This window comes from Oreochromis niloticus, linkage group LG10 (assembly GCF_001858045.2).
Source record: "Oreochromis niloticus isolate F11D_XX linkage group LG10, O_niloticus_UMD_NMBU, whole genome shotgun sequence".
NCBI classification, from domain to species: domain Eukaryota; kingdom Metazoa; phylum Chordata; class Actinopteri; order Cichliformes; family Cichlidae; genus Oreochromis; species Oreochromis niloticus.
In genome coordinates, this window is record NC_031975.2 from 30,692,195 (window position 1) to 30,712,868 (window position 20,674).

General features: G+C 42.6%; 1 protein-coding gene across 4 annotated transcripts in view; it reads right to left on the minus strand.

Annotated features, from left to right (window-relative positions):
• Positions 1-8,033: 8,033 nt before the first annotated feature.
• The window catches only part of sgcd (sarcoglycan, delta (dystrophin-associated glycoprotein)), a 413,854-nt gene continuing 401,213 nt past the window's right edge, over positions 8,034-20,674 (minus strand). For all 4 annotated transcript variants that reach the window (XM_025910688.1, XM_013276741.3, XM_005472310.4 and 1 more), the window contains one exon: positions 8,034-13,352. In XM_025910688.1, coding sequence (XP_025766473.1) covers positions 13,167-13,352 — 186 coding nt within the window. In that variant the 3' untranslated portion in view covers positions 8,034-13,166. The remainder of the gene's footprint in view (positions 13,353-20,674) is intronic.

Here is a 20,674-nt window from a genome sequence, read left to right on the forward strand (position 1 = left end):
GCTAACGTCGTTGGGGTTTCAGCACAAATACACCGGCAGCGTTATCCCTTAACTCGTTTGTATTACAGCGTAGCTTTCAGTATCGTGTCTCAGGCTGTAAAGATTTTCTTATGGATCAACCACAGTTCTGTGTCACTCTCTTGCAATTATGGAGCAGCGGTTAGGTCATCAGGACAGTTGCCTCACAGCAAGAAGGTCCCAAGTTCAAATCCACTATTTGGCCCTTTCTGTGCGTTAGCCCTGCAACAGACTGGCAGCCTGTCCACAGTGTACCCTGCCCCCGACCCCATGGTGGCTGAGCTAGGCTCCTGTAACGCTGAACAGAGAAAAATGGATGCATCATATAAATTTAGTGTTCTTTTTAGTTCATTGTTTGCTGGCTGTGCAGGTTCTGAGTCAGAGCATTGAAGTCTTAAGAGACCTGAAACATTTACAAGAATCTAAAAAAATTTAGCTCAGCTCAAACGCTTCAGGCCTCAGGCACACAGGGTTCTGGTTGCTGGGCAAAGTGGCACCAACTGGTTGATGTGGTTGCTGGAGGTTGCGCTTGAAAACGTGCCACTCGTGCTGGAGATTTCTTCCTGTTAAAAGGAGTTTTTCCTTCCCACTGTCGCCAAAGCGCTTGAAGGGGGTCATATGATGTCGGGGTTTTCTCAGATTTCTTTGTATTACTTTAGGGTCTTTAGCTTACAGTATAAAGCACCTTGAAACAACATTTGTTGGGATTTGGCACTATATAAATAGAAATGCATTGCACTGAACAAACCCCACTGACTGTAGACCTATGTGAATGGGGCTTTAGTTATTCATTTCACAGTGACTGCCAGCAAATAGTTTTCCCACTCATGATGGATGGTCACTGGATGGTCACTAACCAGTCTCTAGGCGTCTGTGACTGAGGCCTAAGAGTTTAAAGCACCAACCTACCTGTTATAGCTGACACACTGGCAGCAGTGTCTAAAATGCCAGTGACTGAGGATAAGCCTGTTTACATTTGTTTGTGCTTTCGTTAGTTTCCTTCTCTTTCTTTCTTCAATCAAGCAACATGTATGATATGTCTCGGGGTGTTAAAAACTGGTGTTATGTCAGGTACCAAAGATGTACCAAGGTGCCCTTCAGCACTGGTGCATTGATGCACCAGCTGTAGATAATATTGGGTGCCAAGAGATAAAAAACATCTTTTGAAGACATGCAAAGTGTGGATGTTGGAAGAGTGGTAGTGGAGTAAGTTTGTCAGTCATGAGTCATGTTTTGTGCTCTGCAGTGTTTTGTTCACTTTAAGCACCCAAATCTACTTGATCAGGTTAATGAAAAGACATTTATCCTGCAACGGTGCTGAAACAGTATAAATGAGGCACTGAGGGGTCTTTTAAAAGCATTTGTACATGATGAGTCCTGGAGACCTGTCTGACTTGTGACCCAAACCTGGTGCATCATTGCACAGGTGCCAAAGAACACCCAATGCACAGAGGCTTTCACGAAACAGCAGCAATAGAAGCACAACATTTCAACAAGCCAGTATTCGTGCTATGTTTTGAACAGCAGTGAGATGCTGTTTTGCTTATTGGGAGACTACATCCTAGTGGGTCGTGCCAGGCCCTGAACTCTACACAGCCTGTGAAAATAGTCACCAATGTAAGATTATTAATCAGGCTTTAGTCCCAACATTTGCATTGTTTATGCAGCCAAACCGACTGCACAGCTACCCTAACGATAAATAAAGTATCCATACCCTGGCAGTTTAGGGCGATCGAAAAGACCATTAAAATACTTTTAAGCTTAATCCAACTGTTTTGCTGCCAAGCAACCACCAGTAATTATAAAATGGCTGCTCTTTCCTCTGTAATGGAGCAGGGAATGCTTTTCTTTCCTACGCTGAACACCTGCAGCTAATTAATCCACAGCTTGAACCACACACCTCCTGCTGTTAAGAGCAACAATTCATTAAAGGTTTCTCATCACTTCAAAGTTTAGAGAATCAATTACCTCCAGCAGGTGTAGCATTAGCAAATTCAATTTGATTTAGCGTTCACAACTTTTCATTGCAACCAAAACAAAATGCTAAAAGAGGCCAATTAAAAAGAAAACAAGAGAAAATGAGAATGAGTAATAGAAATGATCTTCCTGAGATCAGAAGAGCGAACTGTAGACTTTGACCTTTTTGTGCATGCACATACTAGCATCAGAAATTCTCCACAAAGATGCCCTTCACAGCTCATAAAGGGACTGAATGAAACATTAGCCACAACAATGCCCTTTAACAGACGTTCAGCCTCTCCGCATCATTTAGTTGTTACTTAGTCATGCATGAATGTGACCATTGTTCCCTCGTGTGAATACAAGCACTGTGATACCACTGTACGTCGGGTTATTCATGTGAGCATTGTGGGAGAGAAAAATGGAGCGGTTTTTGATTGCAGCCAGCAAACGCTCAGTCCAAAGCCTGAAGAAAGAAAATGTTGGCACCTCGGAGCCCACAGAGGGAGAGAATTCCAGCAAAGCACAAAGCCCTGGATCAGCACAAACCCAACTGACAGACCGCTGCGGTATCGAAACACAGGCGGACCTTTTTATGTCTCTAATTACAACACATGCACTTTTGCATGGGTTATGTGCACATGGAGATCTGCAGTGATAAAAACACTGATGTCCAATCACCTCAACAAAGAGCGCAGCCTGAATACTCCCACAGCGTCCCAACGAGAGGTGCACGGCATTCCTGCAGTTTCATTTCTGCAGTTGGAGTTTAAAGCAGACCTTTTCATACCAGAGGCCACGCCCATCTCTCAGGTGCAGCCAGTTCCCAAGAGAGAACAAGTCAGCTTCCTCGTTTCTCAGTTTGTTTATTCTCAGTTCCTTTCCTCACATCCTTTCCTTGTGTCATAGTCCCTCCCACCAGAGACATGAGCAGAGGAGTTGAAGCCACAGGTATGTCATGCCACGTAATGCTGACTCACAAAAATCCAAATATCCAAAACAATAACTGGGAAAGATCAAGAATTCCAATCATATTAAAGAATAAGCAATAAGTCAAGTGACACACACTAGCTGACCAGGTGCAACCTTTGTATAGATTTCATATTACTCTTATTCTGTTTTGCCAGCTAAATAAACAAATGCAGAAACATAATGACTCAGTCACTAAAAAAAGGACAACGACCTCCTTGCAGCTAAGATGGTTGCCCACTGATTGCATTGAATTTCTCTGTATTGAGCTACTGACTGGAAGCAGCTGCAGCGACCAACAGGTCTCCCAGAAGTTTGGAGTGGGAGGAAACCAGTCTGCAAACAATGAAAGTCCGAATCACTCTCAGGCTGGCAAAGGTTTGCAAATAATTGCCATCTAAAGCCGACATCTGAGTGAGTCTGCAGTGATGAGCGTAACTCGTCACTAACCTGCCTGTTTACAATAATGAGCTGGTTGCCTCCTGGTTGTATTTTGGTTATATTCCTATATCAAAGCATTTTGTCATTAAACTTTGCAGTGAAAATGCCGTCCTGCAGCAACTACGTCACTGATTATGGAGGAATTGTTGAATTTCAAATCTATGTCTGGATTCTGAATGCAAGCAGTTAATTTCTGTGCATGTAGACGGCGACAGATTTGTGATTCCCGCCAATTCATTACAGTTAACGGCCAGCTTGACCCCATTCAAATGCACACTGATGACTGCAGTGACTGCGTCTCAGTGGCTCACAGGCTCGAGCAGGTGAGTCGTATGCCGAAAGGCTGATGAGCTCCAGGGATGAGCTGAATGTTTAAACCAGGTAAAGTGTCCCTCAGTGGGAACTTCCACACCAAACCAGCCTCACTGACCCACCAGATCATACTCATAAATATATTTTCTGTAGTCATAGTTTGCGTGAAGCCATTTTGCATTTCACAGACTTCACTCCTGTCCGTGCAGCTGACAATCTTTGGACAAATAAAAACACTGTTTTCAAGCAAGACACGAGAAGCAGCCACTACCTCACTCCCGGCTTTTATTGGAACAATAATCGGAGAGAAAAATGATCATCTTTGTATGAAGAAACAGCTCTTCTACTAAAAGCCCTTTTTACCACTAAAATGGCACATTATGTCAAAAAACCTTTCTGGATGAAAAATAAACAAAACACTTGACCTTGAAACGTCCTCAGAGCCATTAGCTTTGTTGAAATGACAAAGAGATCAGCTGAATGACATAATCACCCGTCCCACTGGCTATCAGAGAAAAATGTTTGAAAATTTCTGCAAATCTAATGCAGGACAAAAAGCATTAAGATGCACTAAGATGAAAATTTTCTTGCGGCGGATCTGTTGCTCGAGCTCTGCCGTTGCTCGGTGAAAATTGTCTAATGAGCCGACCAGCCGAAGCACATTTTCCAGGCCTCCAGCTGTTCCGCAGCACAGATCAAACACTCTGCAGCCACGGCCTCGGCAGCGTAAGCCAGAGAAGGCGAGGAGCGCTCCTTAATCTGGGGTGGCACCGGTTCTCTCAGCTGATAACACAGCAAAACAAGATGGGAGGCGTGACCCCATCCGCACTCTGGCACAGCTCAGAGTGCAGGTCGGGTGAAGAAGATCAAATTAAAAAGACGCTGGAGGAAATGTAAGTTTATGCTGAGTGAATGTGGCCGCTGCTTTCTCACAACAGCCGAAAAGTCCTCATTTGTCTGTTTTTAGGGGATCAAAGATTGACTTTTAGTGACAGGAAAGTTTCCGGAAGAGCAGTTGTTGCCCCTCTTGGCATCTTGGTGACGATAGTGGCTTTGACTTAGAAGACTGAAAATAAGTTCTCCACTTTACTCTCCAAGGCAGAGAGACTTGGACTCGAGTAACCCTCTGCAGATTCTTACTCTTAAAAAAAATACAAACAGACAGTTGGGACTACTTTGTCTGGAATAAAAAGCCTCATTAATGCCTGGCAGAAAGCCCCAGGGAGTGCTTTTTGTTCAAACCGAAGAGTGCCTGTCTCTTTTACTTCACTGATTTTTATTTGCACGTCGACCGGTTTTACACTCAGAGACAAAGAAAGCCATCAAACTTCAGCGAACCAATTTCACACATATGATTACTCATGCCATCAGAACGATAGCGCCGCAATGATGATGAAGAAGAAGACGTCAGCAAATGTGAAAACTAGATGAAACAGGAAACGACATCAGATAACGACTCCAGTGGGCCGCCGTCTTCTGTGAAGATTAAATCCAGCATCACTGTTGAAAGTCCCATGTTCGGTATGGATCGCGTGCGATACAATCATGACAAACACGATGTAGGTATGGGAGCGGCATAAACTTTAAAGGATGCATAACTGCTCACATTTTGATCTTGCCTTGTCTAACAGAGGTTGTTGTCTCCAAAATGAAAGTGCCATTTAAAAGTTGCATTTGTACTGTATTCAGAATGGTGTGGCAAGTGACGTGGGTAATTTGAGTGTGGGAGAGAGTACGACCATGCAGCATTTAAAGCTTGGAAGTACTTACATTACGTTAAGTTTTGATTTCATAAAAAGTGACAAAACATTAGCATCCATTGTACACTCTGCACGGAAGAAAACTTATTTTTACAGCGAAAATTTAAACTTCAAATCTGAGCAAGCAGCGAGCACGCTGACACAGGAATGTGACATTCACAGAGAAACCCCCGGATCCTCCCACTCACATGACCACTGCAGCACCGGGCAAACCTCCATCTGCCCCAGTCCTGCTGAACAGGTGACAATAGATTCAAGAGTGACAGGACTCAGTGCTGCTGTCTTTGATTTTATTTATTTTTTGCTGTGTTTAACTTGCAGCTATTAGAAAGAGAGAGTGTAAACACAAACATTATTTTATTTTATATGCTGGAATATGCAGAAAAGGTTTAAATGTTAAACTAATTTCTTCCAGTCGGAGAATGTTGCATATAATTTAATTTTTGCTGGACGCAACGTGCATAAAATTAAAACTCATAAAACAAGTTTTAAAAAGAGAATTTTCCATTTGATTAAATTTTATATGATGAAATATGCAGAAAAAATAGAATTGGACTGAAAAGTCTATTGCTTTATTACGTATTCAGGTTGTGCATCATGTGTTTAAAAAGTAACTAAGTAATAAAGTAACTAATTACTTTTGAAAATAAGTAATCAGTAAAGTAACAGGATTACTTTCTTGGAGAAATAATCAGTAATTAGTAACTAATTACTATTTTCAAGTAACTTGACCAACACTGCTCCTGAACCATCTTTGCTTTGTGGCAGAGCACATTAAACTGCTGAAAGAGACCACAGCCGTCAGGGAGTGCCGTTACCATGAACGCGTGTACATGGTCTGGTGATACGTGCCAAAGAAAGATCCATATGGATGGCAGGACCCAAGGTTTCAGAGCACAAACATTCCTTGACATCGCCTCCACTGGCTCACCTCCTTCCCATAGTGCCTCCTGGTGACAGGTGTTACCCAGGTAAGCGACGCACAAGCACCTGACCATCTGCGTGATGTAAAGGAAAACGTTAGTCATCAGACTAAGGCATCGCCTTCCGTTGCTCCGTAATCCAGTTCTGATGCTCACGTGACCATTGTTGGTGCTTCCAGTGCGGTCAGCAGCTCCGCAGACTCACACACTGCGATGCTCTGAGTCTTGTCCGTGGATCCTCAGACACTCATGACCTGGTCACTGGCTCACCGCTGTTCCTTCCTTGGACCACTCTTCCCACCCCACAGGAGCTGCAGGTTTTCGACACTCTGACCCAATCATCTATCCATCACAGTTTGGTCAAATCGCTCAGATCCTCACACTTTCCTGTTTTCCTGTTTCTAACACATCAACTTTGTGGACAAAATGCTCACCTGCTCCCTAAGGTCTCCCCCCACTAACAGGTGCTACGATGAAGAGATAATCGGTGTATTCACTTCCCCTATCAGTGCTCGTTATGTCATGCCTGATCTGTGCGTATATATTATTGCAGATTTAGAACAAGGGCATAAACTCATCGTCAGCCTTGTAACATAAATAAAAGTACATTATCTTGAAATGTGTGCGTAACCTTCTCCGTGCTCCATTCACCCTTTTACAAATGTTTGCACTGCGGATGAAAAGTAATTGAGTCCCGCAATCCTCAGCCTGAGGGAGCAGAGGACTTCCTGTTTCCCTCTGAAATGTTTTTTACTCAATAACTGTCAGATTCACATGAAAGTCCGATTTTTCTCAAACTGCCTGAAGCCAAGTGTATAAAAAACCTTCCTATATTTACACTTTTCTATTATTAACTTACTGCTGCATGACATTGTGTTTTTTGGGAGACACGTGCATTTAAGATAAACTTTTGGTTTTTAAGGAGAGATGAACTAACCATCAGCATGAATCCTGCAGGGATTCAGTTTTTCTGTAGGTTAACACCGATTGTTGAACTAAAGTTTAATTACACATTTTGTTGCAAGTTTTAACATTTCTGAAGCAATGCGTTGTCATAAAATGAAAAAGGAGGCCTCAGTCACACTCAGAAAGTCACTCTGGAAAACTTCACCAACCAGTTGGGGAGTGGTTGTTGGCGGTTAGCGGCTGTCACTAGCAGAAATAGGTTAAAAGAGGGTGATGCATCAAATGCGTGCTTGTGATTGCTTTGGTTGCTAGTAGATTGCTGCAGTTGCAGTAGCTTGCATGAAAGATGGCAACTTGTCTCACTGACTGGACACAGGTGCCAGCAACCTCCAGTAAACACTTGTTTACTGGTTGAAAAATACACACTTTCCCCTAGCAGCCGGTAGTTGGCAGGCGTTGTGCAGCCTGGCTCTAGACCTGTGTGATCGGAGCTTGCAGAAAAAGTCACACCATTAACTGTATCTGTAATTCCAGTTTAAAGAACGGGGATGTGTCCCATAAAATCAATGCACAGTTAGCTACTGGTACACTGGCAAAAGTCAATGCTCACTGTTATCAAGACTATTATTAAAAATTATATTATACCGAAATATGAACATGTGTTGCTACTGAAGGAAATGAGTCAGGACTTTGTGTCAGTTTGTGGGGTTTTTGTGTGTCAGGGAGGATCCAATGACCACTGCAATCGATTTAAACAACGCCTTTTTATTTTGGCATCTTTGAAAACTACTCCATGAACGGCAGTTTCAGATTCAAAATGAAGAAAAATATAAATACTCAGGATGGATGTTAACCCCAGTGCGTAGCCAGAGACAGAAGTACAGAGCGCTCAGCATAAACACAGGGCTGGAAGAACTGCTTCCAGAGCAACACCGCCCGGCCAATCACAGAGATCGATCAGCAACACAGCCCGCTGGAGGAGATGAGCGATGGCTAATGAGTAATTATTTACTTTCTTAAGTCCTTTTACTGTGAGTTAATAACACCAGCTGCTTTTCCTTTCTTTCTCTTTTTGGGTATGCCTGATCAAAACACTTCTCCTCAGCCCTGTGCGACATCCCGGTCTCTGCTTTCTGTTTCTTTGTACTTCTCTGAGCGTCGTTCAGCACGTTCTGTGGAGCAGAAGAACCAAAACAAAACAAAAGCTCACTCGTAGTTGCACAGATTTACACACGGCACACTTTGAGAGAATGCAAAGACCTCGGGCCCAACAGAACGACAACAACAACAACGGCAACAAAACCAAATGAAAGGCAGGTCTGTGTTTGAGTGGAACATCTGAGCTCAGCAGGAGAGACGGGCGTAGGAAGGAGAAGGCAGAAAAACAAAACCAGCTTGTTCTCCACAGGCGAACATTGTATACATTTCTGTACATGCTAACTCAGTGGACATCCTTTAACACTGTTATTTTTTTGCCCTTTTGGTACAAAAACACATACTGATGTACAATATAAAAAGAGATTTTCCTTTTTGTAAAAGAGCAGTGTTTCTCTTCTGTCAGTGTGAATCATCTAATGCTGCACCGACAAGGTTACATTATTTACATATACAACCGTATAAAAAAGAAGAATTCCTCCTGTGTACATGTAGTCAAAAAAACAAATACATCAGTTAGGTTCAATTTTAGTGGTGAAATATTTGTGAAGGTCCTTTAATATACAGCGACAGAGAAGCTGGAGACAGCGGGAAGGTTGGTACACCCGACTCTGGAAAAGGATGTGACACACACAACAACTGAGACATGAGTAAAATAAATGCTGCGCACTACTGTGACTGCGTTTAATAGGAAACGTCGAGTTCCTTTTCGGTGTGTCGATGAAAGATCTTCACAACTTTGCACTTCCAGTTATTGCATCTTAAAATGTGCTTTAAGATGTAAAATGCCTCGATTTCTGCCACATTTACACATCACAGGTGAGCGATGTTTTCATACCACCGGCTGGCTGCCCGACCCAAACGGAAACAGAAACCGGGGGGGAACTAAACACATCGTCAGTGAATGCTTTAGCTGATGTATTACTACAGCCTTGCAGATATGGTAATTAGGCAACTTTCCATACTTGCTGCCGCAGATTTAATTCTGCAACCAGACATGAATATTGAAACTGCACAATTCTGCAAGACTTGGTGGCAAACACTTTTTATGTTAAACTGAAGATATTCTATATAGCTCTCGACAATATCTGTGCAGTATCATAGGATGGTTTTGGGAATTTCCTTCTGATCTCAAAACACTACATTGAACTCACAATGTCAAGACACAAAGACCGAGTGATACACACGAGGTGTCCTTTGGTGCCAGCGGCAAAAGTGATCCTGGTCTAACCCACAGACAGTATGAAAGATTGGCACACCAACTGGATCTGAAAAGCAAAGTCACCCCTGAAATGCCTGAAACCTGCATTACATTTAATGGCCACCAGGGGGCGATACTTATAGAATGGAAACAACAAGATTGTGATGGTGAAAAACAATCAAATTAAAGCTTCACAGACGTCACTAACCACTGAGCAGTCATAAAGGTTTAATTCACCTTTCATACTGTCTAGGGTCTTAATTTCGATGCCAACCATAAAAATTAAAAAACATAAATTTAAATTCTGGTTGATTATAGTCCACATGAGCATTTGGATGCATGACATTTGATGACCTCTCCTGTAGCTTTAACGATGAGTTGTGACCATTCAGTACACATCAGTAAAGACGTGTTTTGACAACCATTAGAATAGATCCAAGCTACTCTTTCCAAGGGTAGCTGTGAAACCAAACACCCCCTTGTTATTTCTCTTGGACGCCAGCACTTGTGAAAAAATGGCAGTACGTGACTGGATATTTTTGAGTCAGTGGTTCAAGATAAGCAGTGGAAATCAAACTCAACTCGACAGGATCACGTGCGCCACTTTTAACTTCAGATTTTGATCATGCAACAAGAAACTAAAGTGATACATGGAAAAAACAAAGCCGGCACTTCCTTTTGCAGAGTCAGGTGTTGACAGCAGGGGGCGCTACAGTCAGATATGGAACAAAGGTCTTTGCATTCGCACACAGGGAAAGATTTGTGATGAAACACAACTGAAATCAGAGATCATAATACTCACTGATGCCAAAGAAAGTCTGGGTGATGTGCTTTTTCTTGCCACAAGTGCATCGACGTAAGGCACAGGCACAGTTCCCCTCTTTCAACAGAGTGGCTCGCTTAGTTTTTTTTGTATTTTTTAAAATCTTTTTTTTGTCCTTTTTAAAAAAAATGTCCCAGTGCAAGAAACAAGTAGGGTGACCACCGGCGAGGTTCAAGCAGCTCACGTTGGATGTTTGTGTTTTTCTATGCGAGGTTTGGAAATATCAAAGCTGTTGCTGTTTTTCAACATTTTCTTCAGTGTTAGGACGATAGGAGGGAAGCTGATGCTCTCTTTTCAGGGGTCAGAATTTATGCAGGCAACAACAACAGTTAGCATACAATCAATACGTGAGATTAAATAAAATATCCACAGAACTCAAAGTTAACACAGTTTGCTTTAAATGTTTAAAGAATTCAAACAGATCAATGCTTCAGCCTCTGCTGCCTTGTTCATGTCATATCACAAAGAATACAAGAGTTAAGATTAAAAGATTAGGCCGACAAAGTGAGTCTAGACTGGAGATCTGAACCAGAGAACTTCTAACACAATCTAAAACTCCAACTCTCTGGACGTTAATGGGGCACGCTCAAGTGATCGTCCAGAGTGAAATGGGACCCTGTGGCAGAGAACAGGAATAAAAAGATCAAAATTCCAACTTTAGAGAACAAAAGTTGGAATTTTGATCATTTTTCTTCTGACAGTTTTAAATTTGCTTTACTTTGTAACACAAAGCGCTTTTAGGTGACTCTTATTGTGGTTTGGTGCTATGTAAATAAATGGAATTAGTTAGCCGTTAGCCACCTCCAGCAGCCACACCCATGTGGAAAACATGAACGTTCCTGTTGTGGTTTTATTATGCTTTGAATGTCAAGGGAATGATTTCCGTGAGAAGAACTTCACCACGGGATCAGCGTGCTAGGGCTTTACCGGCCAGGATCACCTCGTACAAGCATGAGGCCACCACACTAACATGGTCTTCCATTTGAAACATCGCTCTTTGACATATTTTGTGTTTTAACTGTTTAGCTCCTTTCCCTTCAACTGAAATGCTCCTAATTTTTCCTTTTTGGCTCACTGAGATTGACTCTGATTTTTACGCGGACACTGACGGAGAGTAGTGATAGTAGATGTAGTGCTGTAGAGACCTGGCTTTGTGTGCTTAATGTTTTGTAACTACACTGGCAGTTGATGGTTGCTGGACTGCAGGTGACCATACTGTGGCATACTTTCGAGACTTGCTGTCAAGGTAAAGTTATCTACATTGAAGAGAAAATAACCTCAGGGTCAGGACTTTTTTCCGGAGAAAAACTCTGAATTCTGAGATAATAAACGGGATGTGAAGGAATCCCTTCTCAAACCGTTGAAGGAAAAAAACTTCAAATATTTTAAAAATTCTGCAAATTCAAAGAATATGAAAAGATTTGTTTTAGAAAACTAACGTTGTCGTTAGAAGTGAATTTACAAACCGAGCACTTTGCTGAACATGCAGTGCACGTTTGTTTCTTCGAAGCCAAATATTTTTTGGAAAGAAGCGAACAGAAGCCCAGCTGAGTAAATGCAAGATGATCTGAACATGGCTTCACAGTCTGATAAGCATAGCAACCTGCACATGGTCTTACTGTCACAATTTAGCATCAACACATCCCCACAAAATCAAACCAAACTCATAAGGGAACTGTGACAGAGGCACGCTGTAATTGTTGTTCGCTTAAAATTGAACTTAAACAGTTTTGAAAGTCTTTGCGTTTGTTTTATGTCCTGATGGAACTCTAGGAACAGTCGCCATCAGTAGTTCTCAAACTTTCTTTCAGAGGCTGAAAAATGTTAGGACCCCACAGTTTTTGGATGCATATACGTGTATTTGTTTTATATCAAACATCAAAAATAAAAAGAGGATCCAAGTGGAATCTTTGTGAAACAAAGGTCTTTCCAGTCCGTCCTTTCCTTCAAAAATCTTTTCTCTAAATTAGCGCCCACCCACTAGTTTGAGAACCACTGGTGTGCAGTTTAAAACCTCAACTGAAGCAAGCTACAAGGAAGGAAAGAGAAGATGGAGGAAAAAGGAGGGTGATCACCCTAGTGATTCTCGTACTGAAATGCTCTTGACAGAGGAAGGGAACACGTCGGTGTCTCCTTCAGTAACTCTCTGGAGATCCTCCTTTTAGTTTCTACCCGGAGGCTTCTACAAGCAAACAATGTGTGTGTGTGTGTACCATGTTCACGTGTTAAAATATGTGTGGTGCGATTACAGATCTCTGCGTATGACTGTTAGGATCACACGGATATATTACAAATACTGGCCTTTCGTTAAATAGAGTCAGTTTATTCCCGATGTGACGGAGACCTCAGCTGTATTACTATGTGTGAAGAGCTTAGCGGAGACTTTTAGGTTCTCATGATGATCGACTTCAACTCAGGAAATTAAGGGAAAGAAAAAGGTTGCATTAAACTGAAACATGTCAGGAGCTTAAAACATATCAGCTGGGCCTAAACATCAGTCTGTGATTGTAAAGTGTTTACATCAGTGTGTCTGTGTAAGTACAGTATCTATGATTGTTTGTCCATCAGCTCTGGCAGTCTTTGTATTTCTGTACGTGTTAGCTGTGAATCAGTCCTAAAGGCAGGCGATATGTGTACATCTGTCTGTTCAGCCCGTCTCTCTTTCAGGATGCGTTTGTTTATTTTTGTACGTATGAGTCCTAGAGGCAGACGTTGTTGCTGATCTGGCAGGTGGATCCGGTGCCAGCCTGGGACAGGAAGAGCCTCCCATTGGGGCAAACGCAAACCTCGTAGACAGTCTGCCTGGTCCCAGAGGACGAGGAGCTGGTGGAGGCCTTCCCCTCGGGCAGCTGCAACAGCCGAATCCTCTGAGCATCCAGCGAGATCTGCGGTACAGGGAGAAGAGCAAACTGGTGAGATTAGGGAAAATAAAGAAGAGAAATGAAATGGGTAGAGATGTTTTGGAAGACAAAGAAAGCATGTAGAAACAAAGGATGAAAAGCAGATGGTTTAAAAGTCTGGAAAAGATTGCTGCAAAAATGAGTTTGCTTGCATCCACATGTTGAGCTACATAATGCTGAAATTTGAAATTATAGGTTGGCAAGGCGGCTGAGGTCAGCGCAGCACAGTCCCCTCACAGCAAGAAGGTTCTGGATTTTGGAGTTTGGACTGTTGAAGCCAGAGTCGCGGAGAGAAATCATGCAGAAGAACACGGAGAACATATAGAGACCTGCATGTCGGGATAACCGGTTATTCTAAATCGGTCAGCTGTGACAGACGGCAGCAGGCTGTTAGACCTGCGATAGATGTCACAGCTGGCATAGATTCAACACCCTCCCCAAATTACCTTCAGTTAGATAAGTTGTTAAGAAGAAAGATGGATTTATGGGCAAATCAGTGCAAAGACCCATCTTAGTTAGCTAACCCAGTTAGCTGAGTTAGGTTTGTTTTTGTGTTTGTGAAAGATATCACAACTGTTTTTATGAATGTAAAGCATAATAAATAAAAAGCAAGTTGACTAAATGGTGCCCTGGTAAATGAGGTATTAATATTTTATTAACATGCAATCCAGTTAGCTGTTGGTTCTGAGATGTCACACAGTCACCCACCATTAGTTGAAGCTAGCTGTGACTGAAAGTTGTAAAACAGCAATAGGAATGCAAGCCTTGCTAACCAGGACTTTTCTGTAGAGCTAAATAAAGAATGGCTGTGTGGTGGTTGTGTCGGGAAACTCCAAGCGTACGTGCGTACCTGTGAGCAAAGAATGCTGCTTCTGCTAGCACAGCTAATGTTAGCTGCATTAAGTAAACATGCTATTCATGGGGAGAAATTGTCCATTTCATTACGCTCAGACTATTTTCTGAGTGTTTTCTTACTTTTAGATGAGTCAATATTCTGATTTCTTCCTCCTACTTAATCAAATATTAATCAGTTGCCAGGAGCATCCACACTAAACACTTAGAGATAAGAGTCTTAGTTGTCACAGAGAGAAGTCAGCGGGGGTGGAGGTTCAGCTGCCTTTCTGCTTTGCACTTAATTTGGCTAACTTTTTATTTTCATCTTCTCCTGATTGTTCGATGTAGGCACTACAGACTGTGTTTGTGTTTAAGAAACAGGTTTTTGGGTTAAAACGGGTCACAGCAGTAACCCTGCTCCTTGGTACATGATGACTCAGGTGTGACAGACTAATCTGATGCATCAGTGCAGTGACACCTTATTCAATTTAGATTCAATTCACTTTTATTTACACAGCGCCAAATCAAGGTGCTTTATATTGTAAGGTAAAGACTCTACAATAATACAGAGAAAACCCCAACAATCAAACAACCCCTCTGAGCAAGGACTTGGTGACAGTGGGAAGGAAAAACTCCCTTTTAACAGGAAGAAACAGAACCAGGCTCAAGGAAAGACGGACCTCTGCTGCGACTTATTGGGGGTGAAGGAAGGAAGAATTCTGACACTAATTTCCACCCCAGAGTTCCTGGGATTTAATTCCTGCTTGTTTTCTTAATTTTCATTTTCATGTCAATGGTACTTGGCATTTTCACTGCTTTAGTTACTGGTTTTCATTTTAACCTAAATAAACTACTACATCTTAACTCATCAGTCATAGTTTATCATCTTTACTGTCTGAAACAGAAAATGTCTCCCGTGTCCAAAGAGAAAGAAACCAGATAATTCATCCTATAAATTAAAAAGTTGCACTGATGCAAAATCATTAACACAATTTGCATAATTTTATGAACAGAACCAACTTCCTGAGGTTTTCTTACTTGTGTGATTGAGAATGGATCAGTGCAAAATACCTGTTAATCTTATACATACACGTTGTTGGTATATAACTATACCAACAGCAAGAACCTTTGTGATTATCTGACCTGCCTTGACTACGCAGAACTGTTTTCTAAACCTCTTAAACTCTGTATCCAGCTTTTCTCAGCTTTGACAAATTTACTTTTACTCTTTATCTTTTCTCCTCCTTCAGGGATTAAAACCGATGACATTTTGGTAAAAGGCATGCCTCTGCAGTATCCTGTAGGACAACACCGCCTCAATCTAGAGAGATTTCTCCACAGATGATGCCAGGCAGGAGCATTCTCAGTGACTTTTATCATAGATATGACTATACTGTGCAGCAATGCTGTCAACTTCAAATCCAACACATGACCTTTACAATTCATTCCACTCATGTCCACTGAAAGGGCTGGAAAACACTGGGAAATGTGGGAGGAAAAATCTCAAGTCAGAAAAACTGGATGGATGCTGCAGTTGAGTATCTAGGTCACTTATCATTCTATGCAACCAACGAAGTGGAGAGCTAAGGTGTCAGGAGTTTCAGACACTATTTATGTGAGTCCAATCCTGTGAGTCAGAAGTCCTGAGAAGGAAAATAAAAGCCAAGGAGAACGAGTGAATGATTTACTTTGAGGGCAGCTAAGAGTGACAAGAGAAGTAGAGTGATTTGGTTTAGCTGAGGACTAGCTGAGTTCAGGAGAGATGAGAAAAGATGACTTCTTGGTGGCCAAATGTAGTTGTGATTAACATGCTACACATAGCAAATACAGTACTGCGTTATAATCTTACACCAGGCCTCATTTCTTTGTATTTTGCTTGGAAAGAAAGCCTGGAGAACTACTGAATAAGAGCATTTTAAGTTCCTCGGTACCCACATTTTCGAGGACCCATCCTGGACTACTAACACATTAGCCCTGTCGAAGAAAGCACAGCAGCGCCTCCATTTCTTGAAGGTTCTGAGTTTGAACAGGCTGCAGACTGATCTACTAGTGTCCTTCTACAATGCCACAATCGAGAGTGTGCTGGTGAACGCCATCCCCGTGTGGTACGCTGGTTGCACAACAGCTGATAAGAAGAGACTCCAGAAGGTCATCAGAACTGCAGAGAAGGTGATCAGCTGTCCTCTCTCCACCCTGGAGTCCATTACCAGCTCTAGATGTCTCTCCAGAGGCAGGGCAATCATAAAGACTGCCTCCATCGTAACCACCATCTATTCAACATCCTGCCCTCTGGAAAAAGGTTCAGATCCATCAGGTGCAAAACCAATAGTCTACAGAACAGCTTCTACCCGTGGGCTGTCGAACCATAAATGCAAATTAAGAGTGTGAGCAGATCTCCCCCATACAATCATTCTGTTGCTGCCATTTTTTTCCCGTGCAATATTTCGTTTCTCTGCAATATTTCGGCAGATGTGCAATTTCCATCCCTATCCTTGATGACCATAGCCCTTCCACCCTTATTTATCATATTTTATTACGATGCCCTTGAACACACCCCTACAATGCTTCCTGTGTTCTTATATTGTTTTCTTTACTTTTGCACCTTTGTGGTCTTGCTACCTAATTTCATTGTGCAAGCAACTGTACAATGACCATAAAAGTTCGTTAGGTCCATCTAGGATGCTTCAAACTTTGGAAACTAAAAACTGTGCACTTATTAGGAAAGGAGGCCACACTGTGCTTTGGACCAATCAAACCTGAAGGTAAAACTTCAGCTGGAAGTTGTTTAACTGGTTGCCTATGATCATATTTCTCCTCAGCACGTGGACTTCATCTGTAAATTATCTGTAAACTAAATTGCCCTCTACAGCAGGTATTTCAGGTTTGTTTGTTTGATGAGGGCCCAAATCCAGATGAACAGAGTTTTATTTTGGGATATTTTCAAGTATTTTGTTGGCAGAGAGTCCCAAACGGGGTAAATAAAAAGCAAAAAAGCCTTCTACAAGTTTACCGTCGGCTCATTCAAAAGTTATTCCTCTCGTCTCCTGAGCAATAAAAGGAGAGCAAAACCTAAGAAAAGTTGTTCTGCAAGCCACTCCATAAACACATTAACCCATAACTCATTTTACTCCCCTCATTGATTGGAACAAACCATCTCTCTCGGTCTGCACAGTCACAAACCACCGCTGCATGAATCCCCTCCTCCCTCCATCCTCCCGTCCTCCCGGGGCTCATATGAGGCTGGTGTTGCACCGGCTGCGGACAGGAGGAGCTCTCCAGCCATAAAAACGTAAAGGAGCCATTACGATGCGCCTCGGGGAGGCATCGCCATCAAATGACCTGGAACACTTTTAAAGCAGAGTCTCAGCTGACTTCCTCAGACAGCTGCTGTTGAACAAATCTTTCACCACGAGGGGCAGACGGTGTGAGACACTCCAGAAGCTGTGTGTAAATGTGTGTGTGGGCGGCAGGATGAAATTCGTGTGTCTGTGTGCTTGTGATAGCCAACAGTACAAACAGGTTGGGCAGGTAAAGGTGAGGTGAGGTCAAGTTTATCAGTTCGGTTTTATTTCATGTCTCGCAGAGAAGGTTTCTGTTGCTTCCTGCAGCTTGGAGGGAAAAGACTCCCGTAGGAATGCAAATATTCTCTGCATGAGCTATATTATCACTTTTTCCCCGATGCTGACTTCTGTGGCTTTTTTAGCCCTCAACACACTGCATATTACTTCCATTTAGCAGGGTGGAACGACCACCACTGCACATGGTGATAGGTACCTGCTGTTAGGAGGAAGACATCACCTAATGGCTAAGCTAATATTTCTTTAATGGTTGTTATCAGTCCTGTATAATGCATACATCTGCAGAACGATGCCACCCAGTTTTTATTATCTTTGTCTGATGTGTATATTTGTGAAGATATGATGGTAAATCCATCCAAGTGAGCCACGCACTATATGGGCAAAAACATTGGGCCACATCTACACTAGCTTTTCCAAAAGCCGTGCCCCTACTGCAGCAGTAACAGCTTCCACTCTTCTGGGAAGAATTTCTACAAGATTTTGAAGCGTGCCTGTGGGAATTTTTGTCAGTTCATCCAGAAAAGCTTTTGTGAGGTCAGGCACTGGATGTTGTATGTGGAGCCCAGGCTTGCCATTTCCATTGTAGTTCATCCCAAAGGTGGTTGATGGGTTTGAAGTCAGGGCTCTACATGTTTTTTCACACCAAAATCATCCAGCCATGCTTTTATGGACCTTGCTGTGGCATCCTATTACAGTACCATGCACAAATTCATTGAGTGCTTTACAACAAAACATTCTTTGGGAAATGTTTGCAAAGGCAGACTGCATGGCTAGGTGCTTGATTTGATACACCCATGTCAATGGAGCTGGGAGGTAAAAAAATATGTGGCCTAATAATTTTGTCCATGTATCTCATGATGGTAAAGAGAGAATCCCTGGTTCCACAAATGAACACTTTTAGGATGAGCTAAGGCCGTCCTTTACTCACGTGTAATGTGTAATAAATGACTTTTTGGAGCAACGACACCAACTCTGCTAACAAACATCCACATTTTTTGAGTTCATAGATTCAATAAAGTAACATTTCTTTTTGTAAATGTATGTACAGTTATGGTTACAGACTCTGTGCCCCTCTGTGCATATTGAGGCACTGATATGACTGCAGTAGAGTAGATAATGCAATAATATGGTTATTGTGCATCCTAATTTCCACAGGTTTAGCTTTTAGTTTGTTTCTTGGTATTCTGTCAGGGAAAACAGCTTCTGAGGGTCTAGTGACGAAAATGTGTAAATGCATCTCCGCTGGCTTCACAACAGTTTGTGCTTGTGTGTGATGACTTTCTCGTGTAACTGCCAGTGTCTTCCTTGCTTGTCTCAGACAGACTGCGTGGCCTTTCTTGCTAACTGGTGCAGGCTGTGATGTAAACCTGCACTGGTCTGTCTCACCTTGGTGGATAACCAACAGTGAGGCTAACACAAAGTCAATTAAGGTTGAACTATGACAGCACCGGTGTTCAGCTCACACTTGATGCACCGTCCTTGTAATTAAACATGCCAGCAGCTACACGTGTGAAGTGCAGCCTGTGCAGACGGCTGTAACAAGGATGCCTTAAGACAATGCGCATGTGCGCTGAGGAATTACGGGTTGCTCTTTGCGCGCTTTCAAAAATGCTTTGAGAAGAGCGTGCACGACTCTATTTCATTATCTGCCTGTGTGGTCTGTGGGTGTCTAATAGCCAAAACCTTTCTGTAATTGCAGTGGCGGCGCCTGAGGAGAGAGGGGGAGCGTGAATGTGTGTTAGACAGAGGTTTGACAAATGGACATTTGCAACCCTAATGGAGTGTGAGAACGCGATTCTAATTATATGCACTGCCCACCGTTAGTCCAACAGCCTCATTTCTGACCACACATCCATGAAATCTGTGAGAAGATGCGGCAGCAGCATGGCCGCTGCAGTTGCATTTAATTGGACTAAACTGGATTCAAGGGCACCTTCCTGAGACCGCCCTCCCTCCCTCTCTGTGTCCATCTCATATCAGCAGCCTGTCATAATGTATGAAACTGTTTTTGTGGGAAACTTTTAAACACTTTCTTCTTCCTAATCCTCCTCCGCTGATTTTAGCAGATTTGACATGACACGACTGGTGCAACCTAAGGAGGGAAATCCTTTTATCAGCGCAGCCGGCCGTGATGAATGTGAAGACTGATGTGTGTAACGAATCAGGGGATGGTTGGGGGAATTTAGGAGCAGGAAGGAAAGGATGAAAGAAGGAAGGAAGCAGCATGAGTGGATGAACGAATTTGGAGGGTGGGGGGGTAAACAAGCAAAGTTTACGACAGAAAGAGGGCAGAGAAAGGAGGAGGGATGGACAGAAAACTGGAAAGATGGATGGAAATGGAAGCTAGCAGCACATAGAAGACACCGTGGGGAAGTAATTAGTAAAAGGAGGATGAGAGAGTATAAAACAGAAAAAACAACAATCATCTTATGTTCTCTTTTTTTCCGCGAGGCTCTTACAGATCCTGGTGCATGGCCAGCATGTGGGAAATTGCCACCAGCCATTATGAGAACGCCAGCCCATGTTGGCGAAGGAAGCCAGCTATTGTTTGGATTGTTATTTGCTAAAAATAAGTTTGGACAGGAGAAAATGCTGAATTGAGATGGATCCCCATCAGCCAACATGGCCGCAGGACAAGAAAAGTTAATTTGTTAACTTGTTGTCGGTGCACAGAGTGAGAGATTTGTGCAAAAACCACTTTTAGAGTAACAGGACTCAAAGACAGGAAGAAGCTTTTACCTCAGACCACTCATTGTGTGTTTGATGGTGAACAGTGTAGGCACAGATTTTTAAAAGAGAGGAAGTTAGCCTATTGCCCTTGTGTATCTATGTGAATCTATGTAGCGCTATAATGTAGCCTGCACAAGTTGCCAGCATTCATACTGTGCAGGCAGA